Source organism: Salmo salar, chromosome ssa11 (genome assembly GCF_905237065.1).
Source record: "Salmo salar chromosome ssa11, Ssal_v3.1, whole genome shotgun sequence".
Taxonomy (NCBI): Eukaryota; Metazoa; Chordata; class Actinopteri; order Salmoniformes; family Salmonidae; genus Salmo; species Salmo salar.
The window spans coordinates 19,396,454-19,421,783 of NC_059452.1; the positions used below are offsets into that span (position 1 = coordinate 19,396,454).

A 25,330-nucleotide genomic window follows, 5' to 3' on the forward strand; every position below is an offset into this window, starting at 1 on the left:
GGGCTTCAAGTGGTGTGATGAACTTTTTCGCAGAACTTTCTTAAAAAAAAATGTAGGTATGAAAAGGTCTGGATTGTTTTCCAGCTTTTAACCTCACTAATGTAAATGAAGACATCAGAACTCTAACCCCCCCCCCCGTTCCAGGGATGGAGCTGGTCTAGTTAAAATGCCATCTCTCACTTTGCCTGCTAGTCTGTGATGTTGGCTTTCATTACCACAACTCTGTCTATTGGATGGGAGGAGATTACAAGAAATCCCCCTACTCTCTTCCATCCTTGTCTGACAACATGAAACAAATAGCTAGATCAAAACTAATTACTGATAATACTTATTCCCTTTTCTACTTCATAAGAGTAAAAACTCAAAGTATAAAAAGGACCTTCCATTAACCCAGTGCTGTATTATACTGTTCCACAGTACTCCTGTATACTGTGTGCTAAATGGAAAAGCATGTTTCATACATGTGGAGCAGTAGGCCACTAGCCAACAGTGTTTGGATGGATATTTACACAGTATCTGTCTCAAAAAGGTGTGTCAACGCTCCCCACACCACCCCAAGAACCAATGGGAAAGCACCTCAGGCCTCAACGCTCTATGGGCTCTATTTTAACTAATCTAACACAATGGTAAACCTAAGGGCTCTATTTTAACTAATCTAACACAATGGTAAACCTAAGGGCTCTATTTTAACTAACCTAACACAATGGTAAACCTAAGGGCTCTATTTTAACTAACCTAACACAATGGTAAACCTAAGGGCTCTATTTTAACTAACCTAAGACAATGGTAAACCTAAGGGCTCTATTTTAACTAACCTAACACAATGGTAAACCTAAGGGCTCTATTTTAACAAACCTAACACAATGGTAAACCTATGGGCTCTATTTTAACTAATCTAACACAATGGTAAACCTAAGGGCTCTATTTTAACTAACCTAAGACAATGGTAAACCTAAGGGCTCTATTTTAACTAACCTAACACAATGGTAAACCTAAGGGCTCTATTTTAACAAACCTAACACAATGGTAAACCTAAGGGCTCTATTTTAACTAACCTAAGACAATGGTAAACCTAAGGGCTCTATTTTAACTAACCTAACACAATGGTAAACCTAAGGGCTCTATTTTAACAAACCTAACACAATGGTAAACCTAAGGGCTCTATTTTAACAAACCTAACACAATGGTAAACCTAAGGGCTCTATTTTAACTAACCTAACACAATGGTAAACCTAAGGGCTCTATTTTAACTAACCTAAGACAATGGTAAACCTAAGGGCTCTATTTTAACTAACCTAACACAATTGTAAACCTAAGGGCTCTATTTTAACTAACCTAACATAAGGGCTCTATTTTAACTAACCTAACAAAATGGTAAACCTAAGGGCTCTATTTTAACAAACCTAACACAATGGTAAACCTAAGGGCTCTATTTTAACAAACCTAACACAATGGTAAACCTAAGGGCTCTATTTTAACAAACCTAACACAGTGGTAAACCTAAGGGCTCTATTTTAACAAACCTAACACAATGGTAAACCTAAGGGCTCTATTTTAACTAACCTAACACAATGGTAAACCTAAGGGCTCTATTTTAGCTAACCTAACACAATGGTAAACCTAAGGGCTCTATTTTAACAAACCTAACACAATGGTAAACCTAAGGGCTCTATTTTAACAAACCTAACACAATGGTAAACCTAAGGGCTCTATTTTAACAAACCTAACACAATGGTAAACCTAAGGGCTCTATTTTAACAAACCTAACACAATGGTAAACCTAAGGGCTCTATTTTAACAAACCTAACACAATGGTAAACCTAAGCACAGGCGGTAGCGCTATAGGTTCAGGGGTGTATCAGAAATATCTTTGCTATTTTCACTGTCACAATTATCGGCACACTTGCAGACGTTGGAGCGAAAGGGCTGGGTTTTGATCAATAAACAAGTTGTGGGTGTGTCGAGGCTTGGGCCCTCACTGGCCAATCAGAACGTGCTCCCTGGTGAAATATGTGGTTGCTTCAAGTTTTGGATTTACAGTCTTTTATGTATTGCCTTGGAATCAACTCCAATTCCAATGTTAGTCCATTATAGTTTATTAAATGGCTTACAGAAATGAAATAACAAAATGTAGACCTAACTTTGCTAAATAGGTTAACTTGAACCCATTTGCAGTCCACATTGTTGTAAGTAATTGCATGCCTTCAATAGCATTCACACTGATATAGGGGCAAGGTATACTGTAAATTGCATTATGGCTGAGCATGGACATGCCAAAAATGCCTAAAAAAGAACAAATAATTATAATAAAATGCTAAACAAAACAACAAACTTGTTTTAAATAGGCTATGTCACACTTACAGGCACCATCATTTCTCCATGTGGGCATATAATATTAAAACAACTCAGAATATGGAGGGTTTTATGCACATCCAAAACAGGACCTGCATGGCTAAAATAATGTGAGCCTGCCTACAATGCTTAGATAAAAAGTGAATGTCAGCTGACTGTTTTACTCCTCTCAAACTTTATATTTTAATAAAGCTTCGGTGATTAAGATGTATTTCCAAGCCGTCTCAGGAGGCACAAACCCTTTATCGGCAGTCTTGACTACTTCGCAATTACATAGAGCAGACAAAAAAAGCCTAATTGAGAGGAGGGTAAGGCTATGCTTGGTTTTTAACCAAATAAAACCAAATAGGAAAAACTAAATGTTTTTTATATTTCTAAAGGCACCAAAAGCACATTAGGCTACTCTTGTTCCATGTGCATATGGGCAGTGTGTGTCACGGCTGGATAGGCTGTGTTTCCACTGTCAAAGTTCATGCCATAAGCAACTACGTTACCGCTAAAACCAGCTTTTGGTTGGTCTTAAATATCCCTATCAGTGCTGAAATTACAACTTTGGATCATGTTTTTAAGGACATGCCTCAAATACTTCCACCCTGCCCATCTGAACGCAAGCAAACTGATATAAGACAGATAAATTGCCGAACCTGGCGTTAGGGCTGAAAAACAAAAACATCAGCCGAAAATAGAGCCCTATATAGTATACTGCTATTACTAATGACTATTACTGTAACTATTGCTAGATTGTTACCGAACTATTATTACTATAACATATTACTATAACTTCTAACTAATTCTACCAAGGAAGTTAAGAATATTCTTGGTCTAGGAGTGCTGTGATTGGATATCCAGGCCAGACCCCCAACAGGGCTTGACACAAACCCTAGCTATGCTCTGACGTGAACATATGGCCAGGGGGGCCAAGCAGTGGGGGGCAGTCACAAACACTTCCTGTCTGTGAACCTCCTCCTCACACTCATACACCCACACACGTTCAGCCTGGACCTGCTGACCTTGACTAGCAGCAGAAATCAGCTGAACCATTTCTAATGCACACTGATGTAAACTAATCACATTAAAAGCAGATAGGATTCATCCTAAAACCTACAACAACAAACAATCATGGACTCCCACCAAAACACAGGCCTTTAATGTGCAGGTAAAAGTAGGCCTCAGGTTAGAATAGGCCCGAACACTAATGTCTCCCCTCAGCTCAAGCCCCACCTCTCCATGGAACTCAACACCTGCACCTGGCATCAGAAAGCCCACAGAGAGAAATATCCCTATCTGATAACATTTAACACAGGTGTGTTTTTCTGTCACACACAATCAGTGCAGTGCAGGCGGAAGGCAGGCCTGTCACATGGGCACACACACGTGGCTGAGCTTGAATTATGCGCCCAGGCCCCTCTCCATAAAATCCACTGACAACTGACAAAACATGAGTCACCTGACCAGATTAGCTCAATTGACAATTTGGCTAATTCATCAGATAGGATTTGATGAGAGGAGACCTGTCTCCCTCCTACAGTAAGAAACAGAAAGGCCTCCTTTAAAGAAAACACTACAAACTGATTTGTGGATTTGTAACAGAGCAATATTAAAGGGACTCTGACATTTGTGTAGAATCTGTATAATTATTTGAGACAAAAGGCCTTCTGTTGAGAACAAATCAGGTGCAATAGCACATGATCCCTGAGGGCAGTGTTGCCTAAATGTGTGTAGTGTAAATATAGGCCTTACCTGTCCCTTTGGTGAGCTCCTTCTCCCCCCCACTCTCTCTGTCTTTGGTTTGGTCCTCCTGCTCTGTGGTGGTCTCACTGGCAGCCTCCACATCCTCGCTCAGCTCTCCTGAAGGGGGAGGAGAGGATGGGATATGTAAATCAACACGCCATCAGAATTGGTGGAAGCACTTAAAGGGACAGCAGCGGTTTTTTTCTATAGGAGCTTACAACAATTACATTCGCTGACACGCAGTTAAAAGGTTACCAGACAAAGAGGGAGGGATCTGCTTTCTGCCCTGTGCTGCTTGATCACCATGAGTGCATTTTGCCATTTATTTTCATTAAAAAAATACATTTTTGTTCATCAAAACAGAGATAGAGGAAATGTATTATATTTTCTCTCATCTATTTTCTCTGCTGTATCCACACTAATACGAACACATTTAGAAAATAATTACAGTTCATTTGAAAATATAATAATAATAATAACCATCATAATTTTTTATACAAGCCCCAAAGTTATAATTCTTAATTTATTCAAGCCCATGACACAAATATCTTTATGGCTTCCTCTCTTTAATGTGGACATAAAACTGCAGAAAACCGCACACATGTGGTAGAGACATACACACATTTTTCAAAGCAGTTTGAAGTATGCAGACAGGAAAAATAATTGTGTGAGGAGCGTGTTTCTAGAGAAAGACCTCTCTCTCGCTAACTCTCTCTTTCTCTCTCTCTCCCTCTTTCTCTCCTTCTCTCTCGCTTTCTCTCTCTCAACATGCATTACTGTCCCCAGCTGCAGTCTGCTAGGCTACTTACCAATACAGGGTTCATTTCACCTCTACTTCCTCGCTATTGCGAAATAAAAAATCATAAATATTTAAAACTTTCAGACCGGCAATTCATTTGATTTTTCTGCCAAGTCAAATACAGAAATCCCCTGTAATGACCTTAAAAGCCTCAGCTCAATATATCAGCCCATTTAAAAGCATTGAACTCCAAACAATATCCGATAATGCCATCTGTAAGTAATGCAGAGAGGGAAATATGGCAAAAAAATGATAATAAAAAGGGCATCAATCTTCTTTATTTCTCTCCAGTGCCCCCCGAGCAGCCCCTCGGCCTGTTAAGTTTGTTTAAAAGTAGTGCGACTAGCACGCAACCACATTGATTTGACAACAGTAAACTGGGCCGCAGTCAATAAGGCCTATCAGTTACTACACAAGTCAGCTAATTCTCAGCAAATGTACTTAAATGTTCTTTTGAAAATGCTTCCACTCTCAGGTCTCTACTCGACAGTCTATTGATATATTGACAATGCTACAACAACAGCCACTGAAATATCCTGTTCACATATTCAGCCCTGCAGTCAACACACATCTGATCTGAGCTCACCACTAGACAAGCCACTACATACACGACTTTTATGGCCTCATATGATCTACTATAGCACTTACACCCCTATACTGTAGTTACCAACTATGTAACCTGGAACGAAACACAGACTCAAAGCTTCACCAGCACAAATAGCCTCTAAAAATGGTTTCTGAATAGAACATTTTGAATCAAATCAAAGATGCACATTTCACTACCAGCACGGTATGGTTAAATGCTTTGTTTTGTATTATCTCTATTCATTCATGACTGGCAATTCGTGAAGTACTTCAAACATTTCAATCTCCTTCACTTCTCATGGTAAATAGATATTTCCTGTGCTTCTATATTCACATGTAAATCAAAGAGAAATTAAAGCTATACGACGAGAGACACATGATAGCGTGTGTAAAGTGATTACACATTTAGATCAGACTGAAATTGCGATGATAATGTGCTATTGGAGTTCTGCTATCCTAATCACTGATGCACCAAGAGAAACACACTCACTAAAGACAGCAATAATACATAGCTCAATACTACAATATACAATTCCATCCTACAAAATAACCTATGAGTTTGTCAATGTGATTTTCTCACTGACTTAACAAAAGGTTGGATTTAGAGGCCTGAAAAGTGCTTCTTACTGTAAACTTAAGATACCATACAAGCATGCATCATAATTGCAATAACTATCATTATTCCAGTTATGATAATAACTACAGCATTGAGGAGATTGTCATTGACAAAGCTTTAACTCAACAGAAAACACCTCTGTGTCATGAGGCAAGAGCAATATCCAGGCGTTCCTGACTGTTTCCCAAAGTAAGAAGCCCCTCTCCTCACAACAGAATGATTGGTGTATGGATTATGTTGCTAGACATTACTGCTAGAAGCAGACGGCGATCCTGTGTATAAATGAAGGTATTTAACAGGGATAACTGGCTCCCAGTAAAAAGCACATTTAAGTGATCCCCAGATCCCACTCGCATAAATACATTTTTTCCTTATTTTATTATTGACCATGTTTCTATTATGTTTCCAAGGAAACCTGCAAGTTCCGTCCAGCGTAGCCCATCCTGTGCTGGCGAGGCGGTCCTAAACCGTCGCCCCGTAAACCAGAGGAAAGCCGCAGCCTAGCCCCAAAATCCCATCTAACTCCAGCCTGCACAAATCCACACAACTCCCGGAGAATTAGAATACCATACAGCCGCACAAGTGCTCAGATTACAAAATAATCCCCAGGTAAATTGTACACCTTTAAAAAGGGTCTGCATGTCATTCTGAAATGTCCTACTCTTACAGTGTGCCTAATTCCACACCTCCACACCTCAACATGCTTTTTCAGGAACATTGCAGTGATCCACAGTCCAGATTTGAACTCTATTCAACGTCACTGAATACAACAGCTGTCACCTCAGCATTCTCCAGACGGATCTCTTGTGGGACATAGTAGAGAGAGCTCCCCCCCAGCCTCTGCTGCCTGCCTGCCTGCCCCCTCTCACTCACACTTCTTCATTTGGGTTTTTAATCAAGATGTATGACACTTCCACCACACACCGCACAGTAACCCCCCATAATGAATGTAGAAATGCAGACATTTAATTCCACGAGCGGCAGTACATCTTTAAGTGGCAAATGACTGTGTCTATTCCTCATCTCATCTCCAACGGTATTACACAATGATTAAAGCCGGGTTCAGCCATAATTAATGAAAGGTCACAAGTGGCCTAAGAGTAGGATGCAAATGGAAGAGCCACTAAAACGGACTCATAGATTAGGACTGGAAATAGACGGGGAGAAACACTCAGAGCTATGGCAATAGGCCATTTCTAACCTCAATCGTTCAAATGTAAAGGACAATAGCCTGGAGGTTGTTGTCTAATGAATTGTCTTCATTAACCCTCCTCATACAGTGATATTAAACTGTTCTGTTAATCTAATCAGGCAAGCTGAATAAGCCTCCGCTGCAGACACAGATTACACCCATAAAAATATCAGTCCTCCACTGCTTGTCAACGGAGACAGTCCACAGTCTCTCCATCCTACCAGCTCTCTGTCTGCAGAAGGCATCCCAGACACAGCAGCCAGGTGAAATGGTGTGACATGGAGATGAAAAAGACAAACTGAAGCATCTATTTCCCCCTGACACACGCACGCACGCGCACACACACACGCATTTACACACACGCATTTACACACACACACACACACACACACACACACACACACACACACACACACACACACACACACACACACACACACACACACACACACACACACACACACACACACACACACACACACACACACACACACACACACACGCGGCTGCTGCTCTCCTTCTCTCGCTCTCCCTCTGCCTGCCTGTAAGTGCAGGGGCTTAAGTAGACCCATAGGTGTCACCCTATACAAGCCGGGAGAGAGCGAGGTACTCACACACATTAATGGGGGGTGGGTGGATGAGGAGAGAGAGCAACAGAGACACAGGGAAGGAAATAGGAGAAGAAATATGTGGAGATGTAAAAAGCAGATGCTCTGCAGGAAGCGTCCGGTGAAGATGAGACGGTGAAGACAGTGCGATAACCTTCAGATGAGGCCAAACAGCCTTCCTTCCCCCAGAAGAACAGTGATTACACTAATACTAATCCCACTGACAGGCACAAACGGACTAATAAATAATAGATGGTAACCATTGCACTTTCCAGTATTCCTTCTGAGACTGAAATAATGATATATATAGACAGTGTACATAGAAATCAGCCAGTCAAACTCCTCCTCTGTTGCAGCTGAACACATGCTAAACTAACAGCCATTCTATTAACACATAATCCAATCCTACCTGCAGCAAATGGCTCCAGTGCTCCTCACACACAAGTGAATCCCTGCTCATTTTTGCATCTCTGTCAGTCTCCCTTTCATGCTCAGCAGCAGACTCCTCTGCCTGTCCCTCTCTGTCCCGTTCTCCTCTCCCCAGTCTTAGAGTACCAGTTCTCCTCTCCCCAGTCTTAGAGTACCAGGAGCGGGGGTTGAGCTGTGCCTCTTCCTCTCCTCTCCCCAGTCTTGGAGTACCAGGAGCGGGGGTTGAGCTGTGCCTCTTCCTCTCCTCTCCCCAGTCTTGGAGTACCAGGAGCGGGGGTTGAGCTGTGCCTCTTCCTCTCCTCTCCCCAGTCTTAGAGTACCAGGAGCGGGGGTTGAGCTGTGCCTCTTCCTCTCCTCTCCCCAGTCTTAGAGTACCAGGAGCGGGGGTTGAGCTGTGCCTCTTCCTCTCCTCTCCCCAGTCTTAGAGTACCAGGAGCGGGGGTTGAGCTGTGCTAGTCACTGGGGCTCCTCTGTGGTGTGGAGCTGGCTGTGTGTCGGAGCTCTCATTACTCTCATTACGATTATTGAGGCTGTTGTTATCATTTTAACCAGGTGTCACAGCACTTCAACTGGAAATCAGGGGTGCACTTCCCCCGCTTTATCCAGCTCTGGACAGCTTCCTTTTCTTTAACGCCGCGCTGTCGGATAAAAAGCAATCTTATTTCACACCTCACAGACTATCTTTCTCCTCTACTTCTTTCTTTTAAAATCCCCCCTGCTCCCCATCATCCCTTGCACCCCATCCCCATATCAAAGCTGGCCTGACTCCGGACTGGGGGGGTGTCAAATGAAAGTGACAGGAGGGTACCATGGGACAATGGGACACAGGCCCCATGCTGGGGGCTTTCATGCATTGTCCCCTCCTCATATCAGCACCTCTATGCCCCATACGCAAGCCCCCCTCCTCGCTCCCTTAAACCACAACACACAGAAAAACACTCCCACCCCTCCCAAAAAGTATCCTTGCCCCGGCCCAGACCCCTCCTCATGCCCTCGCTGATGAGCTATCTGTCAGAAAACCACGACTGAGTAAAACACAGCCCACTCCCTAACCAGAGAGGTGAGAGGTTAGAGAGGTATGGGCCATCACTTAGTAATAATAGTCAACCATAACATATGATACAACAACAGTCCCACACAGCAACTACACCGCCATTCAAACAGTCCAACAAACTGCTGATATCAACATCCTATTTAAGATAGCAACAAAAAAATATAGAAAAGTGATATACAAAATATAAGTGATAAATGCAGAACTCGTTATATAAAAAAATATTATAATATTTCATACTTAGTGGATGTCGACAGGAAACTTCCAAAGTGATTGTAAATACAAGCATAAGATACAATTAGAAATAAAGCAAGTCAAATATGTGGTGAGGATTGGGTGATTCCCCTGCTACCATAAACACAGTGTCTGACTCTTGCGCTCTGAGACCTAGCGTCACACCAACACACGGCACAAGCTGACCAACTGACTGTCCAACACTCCACTAGTCTTACACACCACAACACACTCCACACATTCAAAGAGGAGTGTCCTGTATCTCTAATGCTCTTTCAGTCTCTCAAACCCCTCTCTCACACACACACACACACACACACACACACACACACACACACACACACACACACACGCTCCTCACATTTAGGAAGGAAAGAAGAGTACCTTGGTTTAAAGGGCTGTGGTGTCTCTCTGGTGGTGTGGGACTGAGTTACGTGCTAGATTCCTGACCTGTCTAGGGGAGGACATGACACTCTGTCCCCACTGGCCCTGCCGTGACCTCACCATCTAAATGTGAATGAATACTTTGTGTCTCCATGGGGCTGGGGGCAGAGGGGGAGGTGCAGGAGGAGCAGGTGGAGGAGGAGGGGTAAAGGGGGTCCGGGGTTAGGGCAGCTAATAGCTAAAAACTTTAAACAGCAAGTTAATCACAAACAGCAGGGATAGCTCACACTGCCTTAGAACAATACCAGTGGGCCCCATCCCCTCTCTCTCGCCCAGCACTCCCCTCCTAACCCCCCCGCCATGCCCGGCCAACCCCCCTAAGCCTTCCAAGCAACACTTAATTTGATCCCCCTAGCCTTTCAAAGTCACTGGCCATTTCAGTGGACATTCAGCCCTTATTCAGGTCACCAAGGGTCACGCAGACGGAATTATTTTATCTGTCCGCAACGGCAGCAGCGTCTAATAGGGGGAAATCTAATTTACACATGCCTCCGGAATATCCTGTTATTCTAAATAGACATCACTTTGTTTCAATACCTGATGTGACACCGCATCGCAAACATGACATGTCTAATGCAATGGATGCTCTACATCTCCCATAAGTAGGGAGCTGTAAACAGGACATCAATCGTGATGAAACGGCTCCTCTCCCTTCAAAATAGAGCTCACAAAAAAAACATATGACTATCTAATTGGGCAGTATAGTACACACAGCATATGTCAATTTAAAGTATTTTCCCTAAAGTAATTATATCATAGGAATTAATACTATTTAGTAGAATTATTGCTTGTGTTATTGATATTTAGACACATTATAAATACATCTGTGAAGAGTGGTGTTCTATTTCTTTTCTCTTTTGTGTTTTAGTGGAGGAGAGGAGGAGAGGAGGAGAGGAGGAGAGGAGGAGAGGAGCGGGGGATGTAGGTTAATGTGCCCGCACAGGGACTGAGCATTCAGGGATCATTCTCTCCAGCTAACCTCTACACACACACACACACACAGAATACACACAGGCAAACAGCTCTGACTGGCCATTATGCTGTGTCCAGTATGACGGTAGCCTTGCCTATACACACATTATGGACAAAGGAGGACGCAGACTGTGCTTTTCCCTGGCAGGCAATGGGCTAAAAGCCTGGGCAGGAGGCAAAGACATCACCGGACACACTACTGCTCTCATGTCTCTCATGCCTGGGGGAGATCTGGCCTGCACAAAGACACAGACACTCTCTCTCCCTCTACCCCCCCCCCCCCCACCCCACACACACACACACACACTTATGTTAATGTTCCACGCCTTCTTGTCTTTCTTTTAAAATAAACCCTTTTCTTAATGCATCCCTCTTTTCCGTCATCTCACACCACAATAGCTTCACCTATTTCTAGACTATTGAAGGGGGCTAGCTAAGCAAGATCCAGAGGGAGGGGGGATAGGAAAAATGCATCACTGCTGTCATGAAGGGCAATCACATCAACTCTGAAGTATTCACCAGTGGGTCGGAAAATGCGATGGTACAGTTGTGACAGGCGAGTAGCCCCCCCTCATCTACCCCCTCCCTCTCCCCACTCCCCATCAGGGAGGAAGCATGGCGGGCACTCTGAATATGTATAACCCGGAAAAAATGTATTGATTTTTTATTTGGCAAAAAAGGGACATAAAAATCACATAACCCGAAACTGTCACAGCTCTTTTGTTCATAGCTCATCTCTCCCGATGTCTGGCTTTTGCCACAAACTCCCTTTAATTACCAGGTACAGCACAGTACAGCTTAGCTTCAGAGCCTCACTCTCTGCACAGACACACACACAGCCACACAACACAGCCCGCTGTGCTTAACAAGACAGCACCATTTTTACATCCACACATTTATTAAATATGATCTACACCAAGTTGCTTTTGTTTAATATCTGACAAATAAAGCAGCCTGAATGTGAATATACACACTGCATTGTTATATATACACAAATGATGTCTGCTGTAGAAATTGAATGCTAACAATATCCTTGAAAAAGCCTTTGGAAAACATATTACTTAATATACTGTGTGTGAGTATTTTTATATTTAAGTTGATGCTACTTTACATTCACATTCCGTAGCCTAGTTTACTAAGGGGCTTCGTTTCAATGTGAATTATTGAAACAGGCTTCTTCAGTCCCACCGCACAGCAAGCTGGCAGGTATGTGTGCATACACGCGTCTGTGTGTCCATTACCAGGTACTTATCTGTTTACGCCTCTTTTTAGAACTACCGACCCACCAGTACAGCGGGCCGTCTGAAAAAGATCTCTGCCTGTCAGTTTATCGAATGCTCCATTTGCATATCTTTGTAGTGCATCCATCTGCCTGTGGATCACTCTGTGGAGGCATCAGCTGAGAAAATCAATGTGGCCATGGTTGGATGTATGTAGCACCCACCTCCATGTGTTAGGAGTCCAGCTCACAGCACACAGCCCCCACATGGCTCAGTCTACACCAGTCCTCCCGGGCCTGCCACGCACATAAACATACACAAACACACTACCCACAAGCCCTCTCTCTCCAGACTGGGCCGCTCCAGCCCTCCCGCCTGCCTGCCTCTCCGGCTCGGAGCACACGGTCAGCAGCGGGCATGACGGGCTGCTTGTTTATAAAAGCATACGCCTAGCTAGATAAAACAGAATTGACTAGGCTTCTGAATACCAATATGGCTAATCAATTTGATTAAAAATATAAGATATGGGGGCTATCATTGATGTGTTTTCTTTCTAATACTATCTGTCTGCTATGCCTGCTAAATCAAAATGTGTTAGGGATATCTTACTGGGGAGAGGATATCTTACTGGGGAGAGGATATCTTACTGGGGAGAGGATATCTTACTGGGGAGAGGATATCTTACTGAGGAGAGGATATCTTACTGAGGAGAGGATATCTTACTAGGGAGAGGATATCTTACTGGGGAGAGGATATCTTACTGGGGAGAAGATATCTTACTGAGGAGAGGATATCTTACTGGGGAGAGGATATCTTACTGGGGAGAAGATATCTTACTGGGGAGAGGATATCTTACTGGGGAGAGGATATCTTACTGGGGAGAGGATATCTTACTGAGGAGAGGATATCTTACTGGGGAGAGGATATCTTACTGGGGAGAGGATATCTTACTGGGGAGAGGATGAAGAGGTGGTTCAGCACTGAACTGGACTGGACATGGAAGTGTTTCAGCTGGGTCAATGTGACAGGGTGTCAGCCAGGCACTGCCAGGCCAGCCCACAGTGTGACAGGAGTGTGTACTGTATGTGTGACTCACTGAGCACAGTGACAGGTCCACCTAAATGTACCATCCCTCAGGATAACACGTACACTAAAGCTCAGTCCAAACAGTAGCACTGTGGCCAAGTACTGAGGATATGATGCATTACTGTAGAGGAGAATATAGTGGATACACTGGGTACCTTCCTTTCCATTACTGGGTCTGTGTCATCAGGATTCAACCCCAGTTGGCTGCTAATAGCAATCCGCTAAAGGAATTCAATGAATACATTGTGGAGGCACTTTAAAACATCCACAAGACTGCCACCACTTATTGAGAAACAAATTCCGCTCCTTCCTCCCTCTATCAGGTCGGTTTCTAATACAAATCAAACACAGGAGCTTACTTTCTCCATTTGTCTTTCTTTCTGGTCCTCTTTGCATATCCCATCCATTACTTTCACATGAAATATGAAAAGGCAATATCCTCTCTGTGTTTCTACTGAAGCGTAATGTGATTGTGTTGTCATTTATAGGAAATAATCGCAAACCTCTCTTTCATTTTCCAGTTCAAATAACCATGAAAAATTAGCCTGCAATGTCAGGGGGGACAACAAAGGGACGCGTACAGACTATCGCTTCGCCACCGCGCTTGACATTTCTCCTTAATAGGAAAACGGGCGGTTGTTTCTAGCTTTCTTTTTTTAACCTCTCCTTTACTTAATTAAAAAGTTCTGCACTTTGATCGGAATAAATCTCTCCTTGTTCGTTACTTGTTGTGAAGGAGGGGTAGGTTGGGTTTGTATGACGGGGTGCGGGTGGAGTGCGGGGATCATACACTGGTCCCCCTCTGCCCCTCATCAGCACCTCCACCCCTCTCTGCTAATTGCTGTCCGTCCGTCCATCAGGAGGAGAGATGTCGCTAGACAGCCACGGTGGGGCCTTGGTCTCCGTGGCTACGTGGCTGCAGCCTGGATAAATGATTTAGCAGCTATCAGACTCCCTGGCAGCAGAGCAGAGCCAGTCCCCAAAACACACACAGACTCAGGACGTCATGTGTCACAAGGCCTTCTCCACCCATCAGCATTTAGCCCTACAAGTGATAATAATCCACCAGATCTCTAACTGCACAAACACTCACACAATTATCCCCTATCAGCAGTTAGTCAATCCTTTCTATTTAGAGAAATCTTTATTTCCAGTGTGAGAAACTATTGGTAATTGGATTGCTTTCTATATTACTGCCATTCGAGAGCAGCTTAATAGGCACACTGTATTTTCCACAGTAATTATGCACAACATAATCAACCCATCTCGGTTTAACAGTGAAATTATTACAGATAGGTCTTATCAACTTCGCTTATCTTGTCTTCACAGCACCTGATAAAAATCATTCAAAATGATATGCAATATATTGTCGCTCGTGGATTGTAAATAGGTACTGTCAAAACAAAACTGCTGTCAGCTAAGTGAAATATGTCACTGAGAGCCACGCGTCACAATCATCTACCATATCTTCTCACGAGCCTTCTTCATCTCTGAAATCATCTGCCAAAACAAATAAATGACTTCATGAAAAGCAATTTAACAATCCTAAACCCAAATCTCAAAAACAAATGTACCCCCAGAATCTCAAGGTTAAGTGATTATTCTTACTCGTGCAGACTGAACCATTGGTGGCCTGAAACACAGAGGGGTACAGGGTACAGTAGAGGACTGAACACAGGTGGACACGTTTTACTGAGTAAACAGGCATGTCTCTGCACAGCCCTAGGGACCTGGGCAGTACTCTGTGTGTACAGTGCACTACTAACTGCACAGTGTAAACAGAGAGTGTTTGAGACTACAGCTGTCTCTTCGGAAACTGGGGTCGTCACTCCACTCTGGTTGGTAGTTTTGCTACCCCCTCGTGATTTCCTTCACTCAACAGAATGTTTGCTCATTTACATATTTCTAAAGCAGGATTTCATCTGGCATTATAGTTTGTGATGCATATAATGAGATTTCCCCTGAAAAAGCTCATGAAAAAGACTCATCTCATGCAATTAGCTGCTGCTTGCTTTCTTCACTTCTTGTCATGTATTAATTCATTATCACATAATTCTTACACTATTTATTTATTTTATTATGCACACACCTTAAAACCTTAATTACAAAAGGGACTAGGAGCCAGAGGAAGGGATGCAATGCACAAACTCATCTATCAGTCAATCTATTTATCTGTTTAATCTCAACAGTATATCCATCCAATCTCTTATCAGCCTGTAGTAATCTGAAGCTAATCAGTTTACCAATTTGCTGTATGGGCGCAAGCTCATCTGAGAAAGAAGAGAGACTCAAAAATGCCCTGAAAAGATAATCTTGTCAAAGTAGGCAGAATTTGGCCTCCACAATTCCCTTGCCCTCCCATCCGAACCCTCTCTCTCTCTTTTCAGCCTCCATCTCGGTGCATTTCCTCTGGACGTCCTCATAATGTAAACTGGCTGCAGTTCCACAGCCGGTTCAGCTGCATTCAGCTACACCAGCTTGGGTCACGTGTCAAGTGAACACACTTAATTTATTTTCAATTTTACCCTTGCTCACCGTTTGGCTTTTAACAGCAGCCAGACTGCAATGGAGACTTCTTATTCTTAGCTGAGGCCCCCAAACCCTACACATTTACAGTAGTTTAATGTTGTAATTTACTCCGGCTAAGCTACTGTCACAGCCTGCTGTCACCTAAGACAACTACTTCCTGTAGTCCAAAACCAGGGTTTCCCAGACGGTCTGTGTTCATGCTATGCTAAGTGGAATTGTGTCATTGTGCATTCAGGACCTCTATGATTCCTCATGCACATGTGTCATAACAGAGTGAAAAGGGGCTGAGATCTGGTGGTGTTGCAGAGCTGGGTTGCTGACTGAGGCGATGCTCTCCTGAGGAGGGGAATTGAAGTGATTACAGTCACACACAGCTACTCAGTGAGTTATCTTTGGCTCCTCGGCTCGGCGAGGGGAGAGGAGAGGAAGGAGCAGTGAGTGATCACACCGACACGGCCAGAACATGGAACAGCTGCTTTACAATAACCAAAAGCAAAAATACCTCTGACCCTGTTCATGTAGTATTTACTCCTCCACGTTACAGCCCCTCACCTCCTGACTCTGTCATGTCCATCACTGAGCCCAGGACAGCATTCCCTCAGTACAGACCAGAACAATGACTCACTATCACTGGGGATAGCTACAGGTTTAAAACTGTTACGGGAAAGGAGACATTATTAAAGAGCCATTCCCAACGCCCTTGGATACTGAAATGGAGGCCAATTAAATGGCTTGGCGGCATCCATTTTGTGCCGAGTGAACAGGTATGAGCAGCGGAGGGGAGGGGAAGGAGGGGGAGGAGGGGACAGCGGAGTAGTACAGAGCGCTGTGCGCTCGGCCCATCAGCAGGTTCTGCTAAATAGGCTTATTAATTTATGCAGTGTGGAGAACATTATGAGGGATGCACTGCCACATAATTGAATATTACTTTCTAACTTTCAGAGGAAACTGTTAGCCTAATGGTCTCAGGATCACATCAGCAGCATTTGTGAAATGAAAGGTTAGCCAGCGTGTTCCCTCCTTGCTCCTCCGTTTAGTGCTGACTGTGCACACAGGCATGGAAATGAGAGGGTGGGCCAGAGCCTTCGTTAGTCCCTGGTCTCTCCCAGGCATGGCCAGGGATTAACAGCCCCCTGCCCTGGCCCTCTGAGGCCACGGCCTGCACCGCTAAATTGGTCCTGTGGTACACCGCTCGCCTCCGCTAGGCTAGGTGTCCCCACATCTAGCCTATTTCCCTGTGCCTTGGTATGCATATAGCTGTTAGCGCTGTTGTTGTTTGTTGTTGTTTGTTGTTGTTATTGTCCCCGCAGCAGAACACCCTTCTCTTTAATTAGTGAGAGGGCTCATTGAGGAGAGTTGGGCAGGTAGGGCATAAATTATTCATCCCAGAGACACCGTTTGGGCGATAGCTGATGAGGAGACCAGTGAAGGAACTCCTAACTAGCAGAGGCTTCTCTCCTGAGGCCCACTGAATAAACTACTGAAAAATCTTCTGAACCGTGTGTCAGTTGTCAAGAGAAATGAAACACTAATCACTAAGACGAAGCAACACACCGCCCACAATAAATAAGGACCTCTATGGATTTGGGGTGCTTTCCCAATTTTCCATTCCAAAATATTGTGGCCTTCAATTCAAATCTAGGTCCTGGCTTCATAAGGTCTGGGCCTCCCTCCTACTCCCTCCCTCCATCCATCCAGTCCAAGCCTCTCCTCTCATGGCTCCAGCCAGGACCAGCAGCCTCCTGAGAAGGCTGTGATAAGAATTCATTTCTCCCAATTATGTGCTCTTGTCTACTGCCTCAGTTCATCAGTTCAGTGCAGCCAAGTCAATGAAAAGGCCTGTAATGAAGCAATCAGATGCAGGCTGGTTCCCTGGGCCAGGCGCTCTGTTCTCCGCTCCCAGACCCCAGCTCCCAGTGCAGGGGGGGGGCATATGGAGACAGGCTGCACACTGGCATTAATTCATGGCCCTGTCTTCATAGACTGAAGGATAAGCGGCTCTCATATGTGCCTCAACCTCAGGTCTCCTGTCTCCTGTGGGTTTAGAGAGTCGGCCAGTTCCACAGACTTCCATTATTGTGGCTGAACTGGCCACTAAACCGGCCAATCGAGTTTGAGCAGGAGGATGTGTTGCTGTCACCTGTGGAGGTGGGTTGATGGAACGGCAGCAGAAGGCTGGGTTCCCTCTAGCTCTCCCTCTCTCTCTTGCTCTCTCCCCGTCTCACTCTCTTTCTCTCGCTCTACCCGTTTGCCTCTCTCTCTCTCCCGCCTCCCACCTCTCACGTCTTTCCCTCTCCAACATGTGGAACCCATTATGGGAAGTTTGGGAGAGGAATGCATGTGTTGAATCTTAATCTGTGCCTTAAAGTGGAGGATTCTGGCTCTCCTTTGTCTCCTAATGCTGTGAAAGTTTCATCTCAAATTAAAAAGGACCCGTTTGATATACCTAATATTGTTTTCGTTCTATTCAGGAGATGGAGAAAGTCCAATTTATCTCTGATCTCACAACGTCCTGCCCCCCCTCTGTCTTTCTTTCCCTGGCTCACAGGCGGGCACATGGCTGTGCTATTTTACGAGCTATTGTTGAGTTTTGAAATGGTCAGAGTTCAATGTTAGGACACAAAAAGCCTATGGTGGTATTTTCTTTTATTAACTCCACAAACAAACATAAAATACAATGATTATTTTCAAATTAGGCAGCTTAGTTCCAAACTAACAGCACTTAAAACCACTATGGCAACAAAAACTCCTGAATCGTTAGGAAGTAATGATAATAATGATAATATTTCCTGTTCAACACAATCATCTCTGGAGGAGGTAACTATGCTATTTTTATTGAGCAATCTTGGCGGAAGAATTTATTACCAAAAAAAGATCACAAAAAAATATTCCATAATGCCTGCTGTTTGTCAGTCATAGGGTAGAGCATGTATGGTATTCAACTCTACACAGGAAGCACATATCAACATGATAAACAACAATACCAACACGAGAGTGGATGTCTGCCTGGATGACAACTTTTAAGATTTACCCAAGAGTCTACTCTCTGGAAAGAAACACATCTACCCTTCTCAGTGGGTGATGCTGCAGTGATGCTTTACCATCCTACAAGTAGCCTCAGTCTATTCAGGCTTCAATACAAGAGCAGAATGTAGCTCCATCTCGCCTCCAAACACTGCAGAGAAGGTGCCCAGACCCCCCTCACTCCTCCTCCTCTACCCTCCACCCCCGCCTGCTGCCAGGGTTGGGTTTGGCAGGGAGACCCCTGCGGCTGGATTCCACCTGACAGGAGCTCCTTAACAAGCGCCAGTCATTAACCTCCGGAGCAGGCAGCTGCCATGTGATGTAGTGCGCCGGGCCCGCTGCAGAAGGCCCTATTGATCCCACACATACTTGGTGCCTTCCTGGATGCTTATAATCAATATGCAAATGGCCCGCGGCATTGATTCAATATTAATTTTCAATTAGGGAGTTCTCGGGGGTCCTGAGTGGTCAATACAGAACCATTCAGAGCAAAGGCATGAGCAAGTTGCAGTTGCATTGATGTTCTTCTACCCAAGACAACTTACTTACTGTTTATTTAGCCTGCCTTGCTGTAAGCACCGATTACGGCTCTGGCTAACAGGCAGAGAGACAGATGGGCCTTTCTCCACTTCCACAACACACACTAAATAAACTGGATTCTGGTGAAAATATATTGTCCAAACTAATCATCTTACACTTAGTTCAATTTTTTGTCTTTTAAAGGTCGGGTAGTTTCAGGAACAGTCTGAGCAGATTTCCTCAGTATCTTATCAGTTTCACCTGTTCATATCAGCTTTCAGTTAGGACCTGTTTGATGAGTGAGAAAGGAGAAATGACTCACTGTCCCCTGACATTACTTAACCATGCAAGACATCACACATTTAACGTGTATCATACAATTCCTGATAGGCCTTGCGACAGCAAACAAATGCATATTCAAGACCAGCCTCCATAATTTATGAAAACCAATTACAGAGGGCCAAGTCACCATGTTAGTACTCTCACTGAGCGAAAACCCACATTTCCTCAGCTACTTACTCAGACACCAGGGCTTAGGAGCAACGGCTGACCAAGTACCATTACCATCAGTTTTCTTTCCTCGCTTTCTTTTGTTTCCAAATTCAGAGTCCAAGTCTTCAATTAGATTTACCAGGTGTCACCCTATCTTCAATATCAGCTCCTGTAGTAATAACCCTGCTCTGGAATGAGGAAATAAGTACTTTCTTCACATCAGTCAAGAATGTGGAGGGAGAGAGGGAGGGAGAGCGAGCGAGAGGGAGAAAACATTTTCTCAGTTGAAATGTCGTTCTCTGATAAGTGAGGTAATGGATTCCAGGCAGGACTAGTCCTGCTCTTCAACGTGAAAACAATAGTATTGATTTATAAGCGTGTTGTATTTCCTGTACAGACTGCGTGTCTATCAGAGGCCATTTTATTGAGTGCTTGGGCTTGTCGCTGCGCAGTCTCTCACTTGCTTCCAGCTGTTCAAAGAGGCAGGCACTCACAGCTGGGCTCTGTTCACTGGAGGAGACATTCTGTAGAGATAGATACCACACTGTGACTGCACCAACCCTCCTAGCCTAGCACCCACTGCCTGCTGGTTAAGATGGGTAACATTATCAGAAAACAATGTCTGTAAAGCAACACTTCCTGCACAAAGGGAGAAGTCCAGATCGAGAACAGGAAGTAGCACTATATAAATGACAGAGAATGAAACACAGGAAATGGAAATGAGGCGCCTTACAATACAGATAAACTGTCAGGTAGGGGAAGAAACAAAAAAATCCAAACATACTCCAATCAGTCAACAGAATAGACCAGAATGCAGTCACATCTAATCCAACAGCAACAGAGAGTGACGAAGAGAGGATTTCAGGGAGGGAAGTACAGAAAAAGAGATAAACCGGTAGGGCCCTGGCTGTGCTCACCAGTTGCTGCACTGCCTGGTCTAATTGACTTAGGGATAACATCAATTACCACATTGCTCATTAATGGATGAAGCCTTTATTGGTTCCATTGATCAGCAGGACTTGTTAGCCATCATCCTACGCAATGATGGATGTAACAAGCTTACATATTGGCATATCAATTAATGCAATCAATTCCTGCCTAGCAGCTGACATTCCCCTCGCTCTCCCACTCCCCCCCATTCTCCTCGGCCTCTGGATGACCAAGACAAAAGGCCCATGTCAAAACAGACTTTCTAAAGAGATTTTCAAATGATTGCTTAAGTTGAGAGGCGCACGTTCAATCGACTGGGCGGAGGTGTGGCGAAGCAGTAGGAGAGGCAGAGCGGGATGTAGACGTCTGGTTTGAGTTCAGTAACACACCAGTGTTGGGGGCGTAGAAGTCAAAAGTCTCCCTGCAACAACAGGAAGCTAGAAGATTCCAGTGGGTGAAAACAGACTGATTCAAAATGGTTAACGCTACGGGAGATTCCACTACTCACTGACTCTCCACACTCCTCGCAGACAGCTGAGGAAGTTCAATCGGATTATCTGCCATACACACCATGGCAAGTGGCACATCTCAAACACCCGTCCCTTGATGCTCCCAAGCAGATCGCAGCTAACTGCACTCAGCCCCTGTTCTTTAACTGTATAAGTCTGCTTTGACTGGCTAAACCGCCTGTTTCGTTTCAAACTTCCTTTTTAAAATTGAGATCAATGTAGCTTTTTAAGACTCATTGATTAGCACTTAGAATCCTCTTCTCTGTCACGGCTGTTCCACAGGGATGGCCGACTTTAAATACTACTATGCCAGTGTAGTGTCGCCCCAGTAAAACGTGGGCAGAGTCGGGGAGAACATGAGCGATGAATGAGGGAGCAGGGTGTGATAACTGAAAGCACACCATGACAAAGTGGAGGGATTTAACGTTGGGCCCGCAGCACTTCATTTGCTTAATAACAGATCATTCTGTAAGAAAGTGGCTGCTCTGAGGGGGATATCGCCCAACGAGGATGTCTCACTCGCAGAAATCCTATTTGAAGACAACACCTTGTGAGGGCTCATCCTCCTCCACGCCTAAGACGATCAGTCTGCATGACAGGCTGTATTAATATGACGCTCCAGCTAACTTAAAAACAGGAACCAAGATGATAGCCAGGGAGGAGGAGGGGCGTGGGTACTGACAGTGCATGTAGCATGGTGATGGTGTGGGGGGGGTAATGCTCTTTTTGGAAAGATGTCTAACATTTCCTTCTCAGAGCACTTGGGGGGGGGGGATCATGCAGGACCACTGCACTCTATGATGACCACGCATGGAGTGGAGGAGCGCTATCACCTCCCTTGAGTCTTGTTAAAAAACAAAGGCCTCCCTTTGTTATTCATACAGCCAGGAATCATTCTCTCCTATCTGGCTGCTATCTGCCACACTCCTCCATCACATCCATGACTGCCTGATCAAAACACCTCACCCCGAAATGCACTGGCCTGCTTCCACATATACTCATCCAAGACACATGCTTGACTGCACCCACGCACAGGCTAAACAGGCTTGAATGTTTTTTCCTGTTTAAAGTAGACTTTTTGCCTTTCCACACTAAAGGCAGAGGTTCTAGTGTTATAGGGCTTTTTCAGGGTAGAAGAAGCCTTATGACCAGTTTTCACATCACTGCCTAAAACCTTGTCTTTCAAACAACCTTGTAGCAACGTTAGTGAGATAACTCAACATCACATCACTGAGGAGTATACTACTGCATATAAATGCGACAGGAACATACATTTGTACTAAACTGTTGGCTAAAACATATTTCTAGACTGTAGTACAGATATTAAAAGGTGCCTCTGGTAACTGCATTTCCACTTTATGAATGCTGTGAAGGTCAGGGAGAGAGGGAGGGGGTGGCTGTTTGTTTGACAGTGTTATTACTGTGTCCTATGCTGAGGCCAGGCGTGCAGGCAGTTAGTCGGGCACCCCACACTCGCTGGATCCGAGTCCTCCTGAAGGCTCTCTCAGTCCCTGTCCCCAGAGCAACACAGAAGTGGGCTGAGCAATTAACAATTTCATGCTGATTGCCTGAAGCATGTTTTGCTATGCCATAAAGATAATAGCATGAAGGGCGCAGTAGGCCCCCTCCTCCTCCTCCTCCCGGTGTTCCTCCATCTCTCAATTCTCTCCTGCATGATTCACATCCCAGATATTAGTGTAATGGCTGCTCTGCCTGTCTGCTTTATTAAAGACTCTGGTCGTTTAGAGGAGGGCATTTAAGAAAAATATCCAGATGACTCCCTGAAGAGTAAACAGGTATGATTATTAAAGGCAGAGGGAAAACTAGAGTCTCCGTCTCCCACTGGCTTCTTGATTTGAAAGTCTAATTTTGCAACAGCACAACAGGTGGGCAGGTAGACACAACAAACAGAATCCCTCTCCCCGAACACACTGAGCATGCTCTGTAGTGGGCGCTGGTGACAGCCCTCAACCCTCCCCCCTCCCCACGTGGCGCTGGTTGGAGGACGCTGGCGTGACAGCTTTCCACACACACCACTGTGCTCACGGCTGCACAACAGGGAAAACAGGGGCGTTGGTAAACCTTTAAGCAATATTCTACATGAGCAGTTGCACATCAAAGAGTGATAAAGACTGGAGGCATGTAGCTAACATTCTTCCCATGGTAGCATCACATGCCAAACTGACAAGAAAAAGCACACATCAAAATGCTAGCTTGTGTATGTACATATATAGTTATAAACCACATGGGGTTCAAACAATACCTTCCACATCAGTTTATTAGGTTCTGGAAAACAAGCAGGGAAGCAGCCATCTAATTTCATTCATTTCTGATCCACTAGCTAGCCTTTTGCAGAGCTTTCCTGTTTTTTCAGAGGTCATATTTCCCATTTTCTAATTCCTCCACCTGCACAGTATGCACACTGCATACATGAACATGGGTTAACACTAGACACATGAATACACAAAGAGACAAGCAGAACCCACTCACACACACCAGGGAAGCAACGGGCCACTGCAGCGTTGCTAATGAGTGGACAACACCTACAGTAGCACATTGTCCTCAACCCAGACAGTTCACGTGACCCACATTGCGCATAGAGGGCATTGAGCTGCCTCATTTTTAAACTAAAGTGCTACCTTCATATCACTAATGATATTTCTGTGTTAATGAATGCATGTTTTTAAGGCAGCGCCTCGTCGGGCTGCATTGGAAATCTGAAGATGTATTTATTTAATGTTATGACCAGGACAGGGACATTTATGAACTTGGGAGGTGGTTTAAAATCAGAACACAGCTCCGACGTGCATTAAACAAGGAAAGGCTTCCAAAAGCCCGTGATTGATTTCTCATGTTATTTCCGATTGTACTGACAAATCTCCCTCTGGGTACAGACTGTGTGTGTCCCTATATTTTTCTGAATCTGCCAGCGAAAGGTAATGAGGTAAATAAATTCACATTTTGATTAAAAATATAATAATAAATGCTTGATTGCATTTCCCCCTGATGGAGTGTGAGTTCGTGATCCTCTTCAGTATTCAAATGACTACATTTTTAACAATCCCAGCTCGCGCATGATCATCATTATACCAGGAAAAAAAACGCAGAGCAGATCAAGAGACAAAATAAATGTGGACTTGAGAGAGATGGAAGTGGACAAAGCGTTGCAGCACCAGCCCCTCTGCCCCCCCCCGGGCCCTCCCACCCCCCGGCTGAGTGTGAAAGTCCAGCTGGCGCGGTGACCTCGGCTCCTCACACAGGCATTAGAGGCCACATATTGTTTATGATACGGGGCCACCATCAATTTGCACAGTTAAGTGATCATGGTGGTTGGACACACACACACACACACACCAAGATACAAAAAAAAAGGAAGAAATCTGCACAACAACCTGAAACTACATTCCCCCCACCACTATCACACACACATACATACTTAACGCCCCCCACACCACCACTACCACACACACACACATACGTACCTACTGCCCCCCCCCCCACCACCACCACCAACTAAATTGCAGTCACATCCCCCCGTTCGTAGGCGATAATAATTGCGGACGGCCAATAAATTACTAGTGCCTCCATATCAATTATAAGCATCACGTCTGGCATTGAGGAAAATGAGATCTTGTGACAAATTTCATGAGGCTTCGCTGCCCAGCAGCCTTTCTTAACATGCTACAGATAGCAATCCCTTATCTAGCCTCTGTAATGGGGAGCTACGGATAGAGAGATGGAGCTGCAGCCATTTAATTAAAAAGCTAGGGGGGGCGGTGTAATTCATTGAAGAGGCCCAGGAAGGAGACAAAGCCTTTGTCTCCAATACATATTTTGCTCTACATTGTCACTCATCAGGGACTGAGCTTTCTGTATTTCGTTTGATAGCCATTCGAAGCATTTTCCCTCCATTTTCTCCTCCTTCTCTCTCTTCTTCCTCTGCTTTTTTATTTCCCAGGAGTCCACTGGACTGTTTTCTCCACAGGGACTGCTCCAGCGTTTTTTACG

The 25,330-nt window shown here is 44.5% G+C and overlaps 1 protein-coding gene across 7 annotated transcripts in view; it reads right to left on the minus strand.

Moving 5' to 3' along the window:
* zfhx3b (zinc finger homeobox 3b) overlaps nt 1-25,330 on the minus strand; it is a 261,030-nt gene that overhangs the window by 29,040 nt on the left and 206,660 nt on the right. For all 7 annotated transcript variants that reach the window (XM_045689152.1, XM_045689157.1, XM_045689156.1 and 4 more), the window contains one exon: nt 4,093-4,200. In XM_045689152.1, coding sequence (XP_045545108.1) covers nt 4,093-4,200 — 108 coding nt within the window. The remainder of the gene's footprint in view (nt 1-4,092; nt 4,201-25,330) is intronic.